Raw genomic sequence first — 12,021 nt, 5'->3', positions numbered from 1 at the left:
GCCAGTTGAGAGCCAGCAACCGACCTGTCTGAAGCCTAAAAACACTGAACCTTCACCTCGAGCTACAGCCTGAGCTACAATTTTGTATGAGAGCAGGAACACTCCTGGTTATCCTATGCACCCTGATTGCACATATGAATGTCAATCTGGTAATTCAACATGCTGTGCTCTCTTTCACGAACAGCATACCAGTGGATATTTTCGAACAGGATTATGCTCGCCCACATACTGCTGTTGTAAACCAACGTGCTCTACAGAGTGGACGTGTCGCCTCGGCCTGCTCGATCACCAGAGCTGTATCCAATCGAGCACATATGGGACATTATCGGACAACAACTTCAGCATGTCCATGACCAGCATTAACCGTCCCGGTGTTGACCGACCAAGTGCCACAGGCGTGGAACTCCATCCCAAAATGGCAAATGTACAACACAATGCATGCATGGTTCCTTCACCATTCTGGCATTTACACAGGTTATTAATGTATTAGCATTCCACATTTCCAGTGGCTCACCTCATGCTTACATTAAATTTGCAATGTTAATCACTTAAATACATATTTCTGAAATTTCTTTAATCTACATTAAATATTTTTTGGGGTTGCATTTTTTTTCCATGATTGTATGTTACACCTTTGTGGGAGACTGATACTGTGGAATTGTGTAGTATTTTAACTCCACATTTGGTACACATTGTTGAACAACCTGGGGCACCCAAACTAAATAGCTACATTTTTCTGTGGTTTGTATATAGTGTCTCAAGTTTGTGCATTAGTTAAACATTTCTGGATGCATTGTCCATAGCGCATGAAAGTAAATAGCACACACTAGCAGCTGTGTTTCAGTTCTGACAAAAGGCTCCTCCTCTTGTCAGGAAATTTTCACATGATGACATTTCATTTTTAAACAAGTATGTGAACTGTTATTCACCCCCTTTCAATAGCTGGCCCTTGTGGGAGGATACATAAAACGGGAATACTTTTTCAACAACCACATTCACATCATTGTACAGCATGGTCTCACAGAAAAAGAATAGATCCTTAGGATAGAATTGGTCCTCTGAAAATATAAGATGCACTTACACTTCCATGTGTCATACATTAACAGCTTATAAGCCCAATAGACAAAAAATTAGTAATTCCTAGAGAATTTATTGCAAGCATCATTTAATACCATTTAATTCTGCCACTGGACTTGACAACTGCCTAGATTCAGTTAGGAAGTGAGTCCAAAAGGTTGTGCAGATATGTCAGATCCAGGTTAAGCCACACACTGAGGATCTGATTGTGCAATTCTACCAAATTGCAGGGATAGTGATGTCGGCATTTTAGCCACCGTTCCAACAATACATCTCACAGATTTTATATGGTGTTCAATTCAGCTGATTTTGCAGGGCAATTGAGATGTAATAGTGTGGCGGAATGTTCAGAAAACCAGTCACAGTTTCTTCCAGTGCTGCTGCCGTCTTGAAAGATGTGGGTATCAATAGCATACTCACCATATAAATGTTGACTGAAAGGCAACACCTAATCATTCAGAATGTTTAAACAAACATGCTAGTTCATGTTAGTGGTCACCTCAGTGAGTAGGCCACAATTCATTATAAGAAAAATACCCTCGAACCACCACAGACTCACCTCCAGCTTGAACCTGACCATGCATACATTCAGGACGAAATACTTCATTTGGCCTTCAATGCACCGTGCCATCTGAATATAGGCAAACTATGATTCATTGGACCACATTAAATCTGCCATTTGGCTGCTGTCCAAGTTCGATGATTTCCAGCCCATAGAAGGTGCAGAGCTTTATGGCCTCTGTGATCAATGGTCTCTAGTGAGGTGACCTACTCCAAACGTTCACTGCATGCAATTCCTGTTGCAATGTTCTCTCACTGACAGGTGGGAATGGACTTTCAGTCACTGCCTGTAGCAATGCCAGTTGGGTTTGGAAGTGATTTTGATTCATAAACCAAGAAATGCACCTCCAGTCCCTCTCCGCCAGGATCTTTTTCCAATCCCAATTCTGACACTGCGTTTCGTGACCAAGTGCGTTACAACACTGCTTGCACACACATTTAACAGTTCGCCATAAACACCAACAAATTCAGCAACTTCACACAGCATATAGCCATGGATAATGCCAAACACAATTGCCTCTATTTCCCAATCTGAGATGTTCTTAAATTTACTAATGTTTATGTGCAATACTCACTTAAAAGACAAATATCTCATTAACTGCTATTTCCATATGTTCACGTAGATACAATGTGCATGCAGTTGGGCATGGGACTATCATTGCACCATCTATAAAGGCTTAACGATTCATCTGTGCTTGTGTACTGAGCGACTTAATTTTTTGTTCAGAGAGGTTACATACAACTAGCTGAGAGAAAATAATGCATGAGGCAACATTACAAAGTGGACAGAATTCAATGTGATTTGCCCACTTCAGCACTTGCTGCCGCCGCCGCCGCCGCCGCCGCCGCCGCCGCCGCCACCACCACCACCACCACCACCACCACCACTACTGGGAGTTAGTTTTCTTCTTGAACACTAAGTTTGTAATAATGTTTCAGTTGATTAAATGAAAGTTAGGGGTGTTTGTTTTCTTTGTAACCAATGAACCCAGATGGAATGCAAAATGGAAATAAGTAGGCCTATTACAGATTGCACTGAAATGTTGTCACTGTGTTGCACCCTTTCTTTAAATAGAGAATACTCATCATAAACTTGCATCAAACAAGATGAAACATATTGTGCTAAATGCAAACAGTCATACCATGATCTCTCTTCAGCTGAGGAAGTATATTCCACTTCAGTGAACAAATACTAACCTACACTCCTAAACTACACCTATTTATAGATGGCTCACATTCAAGTTATTAGAATGACTGGATTCACAGTCACGGGAACATAGTGTATATTCATCAGCACATCACTTGTCAGAATACGACAACTTCCCACTGTGACCAAGGTCATAGGAACACGGGTTATGAATGCCATACTGGTACACTGCAGACACGTGATCTAGCAAGAGCCCAGCTGCATGGACTCTAGGCTCCTGTTGCACCTACCAACACTGCACTCAAAAGCTCCAACGGATATTGACTGAATTCAGCTATACCTCAAATAGTGTTTCTGATGGACTTTCTAATTAAGTTCCTAGTGCTTCAGGAGGAACCAGCTCTATTCAATCATCATACATGCAGCTTCAGGGATCTTGGAACCATTACCTTCCAGAAAATAGAAGTGTAACATCAAACAAGAAACATTAAGGTATTTAACATATCGTTGAGAGCTAGATCATTAAACATTGATTACAAGTACATATTGCAGAAGGATGGTAAGGGATTTCAGCTGTGTCCTCTTCAAAGAAACATACTTGTCATTTGCATTAACACAGCACCTGAGTGACTTTTTACATACATAAAACTGGGAAGGCGATCGTTCTCTATTTTAACACACAGTTTACTAAATAAAAAATAAAAAAATAAAAATAAAAAAATAAATAAATATTCAAACTTAAGTCTTACATTATTCTCATCTGTAGCTATTTTTATTTGTGATTGAACTCGTTATGGAATAAGAAAAGAATATATAATAAAATTGTGTTTGCTTACAATCAAGAGTCCAGAATGCAAACAGAGAGAAATCAGAAGTTTGTCTGAAGCTTATTTTCACTAAACTGTAGATGTGTCAAAAGTGGACCCATCAACAAAAGAACTTTAGTTACAGCAAGATACAATAATCAGATCATAAGCTCCAGGATACGCTGTTAACATCGCATCACAGCAACGTGTTTCCCCTTGTCTTCACAACAGTTGGGCCCTCTCATCCTGGGGTCTGAGCATCCTGTCCTCCTTTAACTTTTCTCAACGTATCCCTCTGTTCTTTCTGAAGAAGGAACTACTAAATCTGAAAGTTACTCCAGTGTACGTAATTTTATGTGCATCAGCAATCCTGAATTTTTGCCTCCAAAGTAAATACTGGCCAGCAATTCTATCTTACAATTTTATAACCTTATTTTATGCATTTTAAAACAAATCAAAATGACCTAGGCCAATCGTTATATAATGGACAAAATTCTACGTATGAAGTTTCAGGACATTCAGATTGATGATAAACTGAGGTGGCACGACAACGCACTTAAATTAACCAAAAAGCTCAGTTTTGACTGCTGTTCAAATACAAATATCTCTCACTGTGTTGACCTGTTTTTGTTTTGTTTTGTTTTTAGGGCGTAAAAACAACTAGGGTCATATGCACCAAGATCATAACTGTAGAGATGAAGACAAAGAGAGGAGTTAAAAATGACAACACATTAATCTCAATTGACAGAAAAGAAGACCGCTAAAAACAAGGATATGGAGAAACGTCTATGAAATATGCCATAGAGAAATGGAGGCCCTGAACTAAAAATTAAATGTCCTTCACCATATTGCTACAATGGATAAAAAGTAAAATGCAGTCGGCAGCCTGCACATCATTCGCTGCAATAGCTGATAACTTAGACAGCAAACACAAATGAGAATGTAAGTGGTTAACAAAAAGAGCATTTCATCAGGAAACGATGGATCATCAAAGGCTGAGGAGAATAAGCACAAACTGGTGGGAGAGCACCACTAACAAATGGCAATGGTTAAAAAGATAGTGCCCGATACACAACCTAGCTAGAATCATTTCCTCACGGCAAGAGGGCTAAGAGGAGGTAGGCCAAGCCACTGGGAGAGGCTGAATAATCTGGAGCTTGTTCCCAAGAAGGGACGACCAGTGATGACGCCAAAGTGACACCACCTGCTGACAGACGGCACCACAGATATCGGAGGGAATGTAAGAATTAGCGGGCTGAGGTACAAGAACTGCAGCCTTGGCAGCAGTGACATTAGCCTCATTTCCTGTCAGGCTGACATGACAAGGAACTCACATAAACACCACAGTGGCTCCATCAAAAGCATGCAGATGACAGCTTTCTTAGACCTGTTCCACTAAGGGGTGGACTGTGTACAGCACACAAGTCTTTGAAGGGCACCGAGGGAGTCAGAGCAGATGAAGCAATTCAAAAGCCTGTGTTGTTAGATGTACTGCATGGTCTGATACAGGGCAAAGAGATTTGCAGTAAAGACTGAGCAGTGTTTCGGAAGCCGATACCAAAATACATCTGCCAATGAAGAAGGCACATCTGACACTATGGTCAGTCGAAGAACCGTCAGTGTACAAAAAGGTACTATTGTGAAGTTCCGTGCGAAAGTCATGAAACCGAAGGTGATAGAGTGAGGCTGGAGTAGTATCCTTAGGAAGCAAAAGACCGTGGAGAAAACAGGCTGAAGCTGAGGTGATGAAGGCTTCACACCCATTGGAAAGTGGCAGGTAGTGTGAAGTTAAGCTGCCACAGCAAGAGCCGAAAGCAATCTCCAGGAGGTAACAGAGAAGAGAGACGCACCCCATACTGGCAATCAAAGGAATCATGGAAGAAGAAGGCATAGGATGGGTGGCCGGGCATGGCAGACGAATGGCATGCGTATCAGCTGAGAAGAATATCGCATCGGTATGACAGCAGTAGTTCGGCAACTTCTGCATACAGACTCTCAACTGGGCTAGTGTAAAAAGTGCCAGTGGCCAAAATGATGCCACAATGGTGGATAGTATTGAGACATCATAAGAGGGGCGAACATGCAGATGCACAAACGAAACACCCATTATCTAGTTTCAAATGGTGGAGGGTGGTTTGATCTGCTCCCCAGGAAGTACCACTGAGGACACACAGGACACTGAGGGACCGTGTACAGTGGGCTGCCAGGTAAGAAACATGGGAGGACCACGAAAGTTTCCTATCAAGCATGAGCCCCAGGAATTTTGTAGCTTCAACAAATGGGAGATGAACAGACCCAAGATACAAAGACGGTGGAAGAAACCTATTGCACCGCCAGAAATTCATACAAACGGTCTTGTCAGTAGAAAAACAAAAGCCATTGTTCATGCTACACGAGTAAAGACGATCGAGACTTTGCTGAAGAAGACACTCAATGAGACAAGTCCATGGAGAACAGAAAGGGAGCCGGAGATGCCTGGCAGGAGATATGCCATTATAGGGTTAATGGCAACAGCAAAGAGGATGACGCCCATGACGGAACCCTGAGGCACATCATTTTCCAGGATAAAGGTGTCCAACAAGGCAAAACCCATGCATACCTTGCAAAGAGATTTTAAAAATTCCTGAAGGAAATGGGGCATGCGGCCAGGGAAGCCCCACATGTAGAGAATATGGCGGATAGAAGTCCAGCAGCAGGGGTTGTAGGCTTTCTCCAAATCGAAAAATACTGCCACAGTCTGGGATTTCTACAGAAAACCGTTCATGACATGGGTGGAGAAAGTGATTAAATGTTCAACTGCAGAACGATGCTCTCAGAATCCACACTAGGCAGTATTTAGTGAATTGCGAGACGCGAGCCACCATACCAGATGGGCTCGATTCATACATTCCATCACCTTACAAATGCAGCTGGTGAGAGAACTGGGGTGGTAGCTAGTAGGAAGGTGTTTTTCCTTACCGGGCTTAAGTGTGGGTATGACACTGGCTTCACGCCAGCCTCCGGGAAACACGCCCTCTGCCCAGATGCGGTTGTACATACGAAGCAGATAGTACTTTCCTGCAAGAGAAGGGTATTGCCCAAGCCATCTCCACTTGTTTCCGATGGAGGAAGGCAGGGTGACGGGGGGGGGGGGGGGGGGGGACCAGGGGAGGAGCTCCAAATCTCCGCAATGCAGAGGCCCAAGGTGTTGGAAATAGCTATAGGGTCCACTTTGACACTGTCTTCCACTGTCAAACTGGAAACTGGGGAATGGATCTTGGCCCCAGAGAGTCGTCGGAGGTTAACCGACATGACGGAAGAGGGAGTGGAACTGGTAAAATAACTGGTGAATGAAATCCAACTAGCTTTTTTGATATCCAGAAGAATGCCACGACAATGTGCATGCAACTGTTTACAATGAATGCAGTTTGCCATCATAGGATGATGGTTAAAAACACAGAGAACATGTCTACGGGCATGAATTGCATTGTGACACGCCTCAGTTCATCAAGGGACCGGGACAGAGTGTGGTAAAGAGGAACTGCGAGGAATGGAACGTCCTGCGGTAATAAGGGTAACGTTTGTGAGATGTTCTACCTGGTCATCGCAACTGGGAAAATGTTGTCCATCAAAGGTCATGAGGGAGGAGTAAAGCTGCCATTTGGGTGTGCACATCAGTGGGGTAGGAGTCAGCAAACAGAGAGCATACGGAAAATGGTCGCTCGAGTATGCATCAGAGAGAACGGACCACTTGGGATGACGCGCAAGTTGGGAAATGCAGGAGAGGTCCAAATGAGAATAGGTGTGTGTTGAGTCTGAAAGGAACATGGGTGCTCCTCTGTTAAGGCAGAGGTGGTTTAGTTGACTGACATGATCAGCCAGGAGGGCACCTCTCTGACAGGTTCTGAGAGAACCCCAAATGGGATGGTGTGCATTTAAGTCACCAAGCAGCGGAAAGGGATGAGGTAGCTGCCCAATAAGCTCAAGAAAGTCTGCCCTGGTGACATCAAATGAGGGAGGGGTGTAACAGTTCAAAGGGAAAAAGGTCAAGTGAGGAACGAAAAGGCAAACTTCAATGGCTTGAAGGCAGGCAGTAAGGGAGATGGGCTGACTATGATCATCATCCCACATGAGCAGCATGGTTCCCCCATGAGATAGAATGCCATCCTCGGGGGAAGGTCAAAGCAGACCGGAAAGAAATGCAAGAGGTCAAAGTGGTCATGAGGATGCAATTTTATTTCCTGGAGGCACAGAACAAGTGGATGTTGCCTTCCAACAGCAGCCATAATTCCTCCTTGTTGAATCTAAGGCTGCAAATGAGGGAGAGTCATGACGAGGAAAGGGGAGGAGGGAGAAAATGAAGGGGTGCCACCTCTGCGGCTGCCGAATGCCAGCCTTCAAACTCTCTGCTACAGGGTGCAGAGGTTGGAAGATCCTGCTCCATGAGATCTACAGAGGCACCACTGTTCTCCCTCTATCTATATGTGGAGTCCAGGGTAGAAAAATGGTTGGTAGTGAGCACCAGCAATGCGGAGGTCAGCCAGGTGAGGGTATCACGTAGCAAAGAGGATCTCTGCGGCGATGAAGGAGAAGACCATTTGCCTTTGCTTGACTTCTTGGAGCCTTTCCGGTGGGCAGAGGAAGGCTCATATGTTTGCTGGCTGGAGGGATGTAGGAAATCTTTGTGGCAGTATTCCTTCTGTCCTTTTTGGTCTGCCAGTTGTGTAGCAGGTGACTCTGCCCTGCGAGGTGAAAGTTTTGTGGCTTGTTGCACAGCTGGACGAGAAGACACGGATGGCACCATGAAACTTGGCAATTTCACAACCACAGTGCTGAGTTTGAGGTCACACCTCTGCGTGGTCATGTCCTTCATGGAGCAAGATATAGCAGGAACAGTACTGTAAGTGCCAGATGGTAGAACACAGGGTTTGCAACTATCCAATAACTTGCAAGCGACTGAATAAGGCATTTACTCCTTTATCCAGATCTCCTGCGCAGCCTGCCCATTGCAGTACACGGGACAATCTCAAGAGAAGGTGATATGGTCACCACTGCAGTTGATACAGTGGGGAGGAGGCAGCATACCTACCATAGGTTACACTTTTGGCCAGGTGTCGACAGGATGTTTGAGTATGGTTCAAACAATGACACTGATAACACTGCATCGGGATCAGAATGCACAGTCGGACTCTGATAACTCCATAGCCTGCTTTGATCTTGGATGGCAGCATCACTATCAAAAGTAAGAAAAAGAGTGCGTGTGGGCACTAAGGATGCATCCACCTTTTTCATCACCCGATGGACGGCAATGACACCCTGACCAGAGAGAATTTATGCCTCAGTCAGACCATCAAGCAGCCTAGTGTAAATAACACCAAGCAAAGAATTCAGAGCTCTATGGGTGAAACGAATAGGATAACCATGGAGAAACAAAGTGCCAAGCAGTGTTTGTGCATGAGAATCAAAGGCAGTCTCTGAAAGCAAAGTGCCATTGCGTAAATGGGAGCAGTATTTCACACGGCCGGCAATTGCATCAACACCTTTCTGAAGAAGACTGGATTTACCGTTGCAAAGGATTGACCTCCTTTAGTACATGATACCACTAGGAAACATGGCGCAATTGGCACGGTCTTTGAATCAGGAACTTCATCCAGTTTATATTTGGTAGACATTGACTATGAATATGATGACTGGTTCATTGTGAGAAAATCCCCCATGATTGCCAGAATCTCCAATGGTTAGCTCCTTCCAACTGGAGCCTTCCCCCCTCCTCAGACACACCTCCCAAACACCTGACAGAGGGACAAATCAGCAATTTGGGAAGGTATCAGCTCAGGCAGTCACCTCTCCCTGAGCCTGGCCTGAACCCAGGGTACATGCAGACCCTACCTGTCGACCCAGGGCTGGGAATTATGAATTACCCAGTCACCTTTTACACATCAGACATGCGGGCTGGCCTTCAGGTGTGCACAGGGAGGAAGAAGCAAAAGAGGAACCTCAAAGCTGAAGTGGAGGAAGGATAGGAGAAGGCAAATGAAGGAAGAAAAAGAGAAATGAAAAACAGTGGTGAGAATTTTCTGATGTCAGCCACTGAAAATGCGGAACACATTCTGAAAAACACCCTAGACATGTTCCCGAATGGAGGGGAAAAAGAATAGCAAGAAGATAGACATGCAGCACAGAAGGGGGAAAACACTGCAAAGGCTGGGACCCCATGGTAGATAAGCCTGAACCCACCACAGAGCGGTGAGCTCCCTCGGGGGAATGCGTTGGCCTGAAGACAGGATTGCTAGCATATTTTGAATGGCACAATCTTTTGAGTAATGCAGCTAAGGTGAATGAAGTTTTTATTCAACAGGTGGGTACAGTAATAATATTGTGTAAAACTAGTAACTTCACATCTTCCCTAAGCCTCTTCACATCTTCTGTAAGCCTCTTCAGGGGCCTAGTTATTCTTATATTTGTCTGCTAAGATGGCTGATTGTTTTTAGTGTTAATAATATCAGTGAATTTAGTGCAAACTCTGCACTCACAAATACACTACCTGAAGTACACAAAATTTTCCTACAGATTATGAATTCTCTCCGAGTTATAGAACAGAGTTTTTATACTCTGTTGCAGAAGTCTATAACAGGTATCTGGAGACATCGACAAAAAAAATGTAAATCTTGAACCACTCAAAAACTTACAAAAATAAAACCTTATTAGCCACTCATTTATGAGCTCTTAATTTATACTTACTACAGCATCAACCATGAATGGAAAAAGGAGAATGTCTGGAGGAGAGGCAAGACACCTACAAGTGACACCCAACACTAGACAATATTTTCACTTTCTTCCTTTTCACAGGAAGCAGTACAGTACCTATTGGTTATATAAGTGCTTGCACTTAAATTGTATTACAAACCTCATACCTCAAACACTGTTTTTGCCCTGTCATCTGTTTCTTTACACAATACATCTGCAATAATGTCATAGAAGCTTTGCAAAGCTGCGATCCCTGATTTTTTGTCTTTGTCAGGCATTTCAATCCATAGCAGTAAAGTTGAATGCCACCATTTGTATTCCTTATACATCATTTCAGCAAAGTGATTTCCATGTAGTTCAATAATGGACAAAGCAACTGTGAACCAGAGACAGTGTTTTAAATAAATATGAATCACACAACAAAACTTACAAATAAGCACTTACTAATACATTCATCATATTTACAAACGAAAATAATACTATCGGATCTACAACAAATTTAAACATTAAACATGGAGAAGTAACAACTCTTGTTTCTTCACGAGGCACTAACATCTCTTTTTCTTACTCCATTGTCCATAATGCTTAATAACTTTTTAATAGTGAGGTAATGAAAACATAGCAAAAAAATTATTGGGTACATGTCCAAGAGGGCATCGGTCATTCCAAAACCACACCCACTTATCTTCAAAGAAAGCTATGGGCAGAAAAACAAAATCAGAATGGTTGGAAAAAGATTTCAAGCCAACCCAACTGAATTCAAGCCCATTGTTTAATCAGACTACTACAACGTTCAGTACTAAAGCTCAATGTTTTGTTAGATTATGTAGTTTGAATCTGAGTGAGTTAGTTGAGGGTCTGACAATCCTGTAGTTAATGGTCCAGTCACAATGTGACCAATGCTTGTGTTCAACATTGACATGCAATAACCCCTCTCAGATGGCTTGTGGCAGCACTGGTAGTGGAGGGTGTGTCAGAGGATGCACAAAAAAGGACAGCCGTTGTCATAATGTGGAAACAGAGTGATTTACCTGATGTCCAAAAGGGCACAACATGGCTTTCGGACAAAGGGTGCGAGCATTTCTGAAACAGCTAAGTTTGTAAACTGATCACTTGCCGTCGTGGTTAAAATATATAGTGCATGGCAAAATGGTGCTATCCAAAACTCGTGTTGAGGCAAATGTGTTGCAATATGAGCAATAGATGATAGGGGTGAAAAACAGCTGCAAAGATGTGTATGGGTGAATGGACGTGGAAGTGTTGAACAACTGAATGTCCAGATGAACTAAGGGGCTACCAACAGTGTGTCCTCAATGAAAGTTCAGCAAATGTTGCTGCATATGGGCCTCTGCAGCAGGCACATAGTTCATGCAACAATGCTGACTGCTGTTCATCGCTGACCAAAGCTGGATTTTGCACACCAATACAGCAACTGGATGTCCATTGAGTAGTGCCATAGCTTTTTCAGATGAATTACATTTTATGCTCCTCTGGACAGCTTGCCTTTGGCATATACTGTCCTGCAACAATTGTCAGAAGGGTTCAGGACAAAGGAGGGAGCGTTATGGTCTGGGGTATGTTTTCACGGCATTCCCTGGGTGATCTTGTCATTCTGGAAGACACAGTGTATCAAAAAAGAATGCATCTATCCTAGTGGACCACATCCACCCTATACACAGCTTGTTTTTCCCTAGCACAAAAGTA

The 12,021-nt window shown here is 43.3% G+C and overlaps 1 protein-coding gene across 1 annotated transcript in view; it reads right to left on the bottom strand.

Moving 5' to 3' along the window:
• The window catches only part of LOC124803212 (DNA-dependent protein kinase catalytic subunit-like), a 561,762-nt gene that overhangs the window by 464,314 nt on the left and 85,427 nt on the right, over positions 1-12,021 (bottom strand). The window contains exon 6 of the mRNA XM_047264427.1: positions 10,485-10,693. Coding sequence (XP_047120383.1) covers positions 10,485-10,693 — 209 coding nt within the window. The remainder of the gene's footprint in view (positions 1-10,484; positions 10,694-12,021) is intronic.

The sequence above is a fragment of the Schistocerca piceifrons genome, chromosome 1, assembly GCF_021461385.2.
Source record: "Schistocerca piceifrons isolate TAMUIC-IGC-003096 chromosome 1, iqSchPice1.1, whole genome shotgun sequence".
In the NCBI taxonomy this organism is placed as follows: Eukaryota; Metazoa; Arthropoda; class Insecta; order Orthoptera; family Acrididae; genus Schistocerca; species Schistocerca piceifrons.
This window is presented reverse-complemented; position numbering and strand designations above follow the sequence as displayed.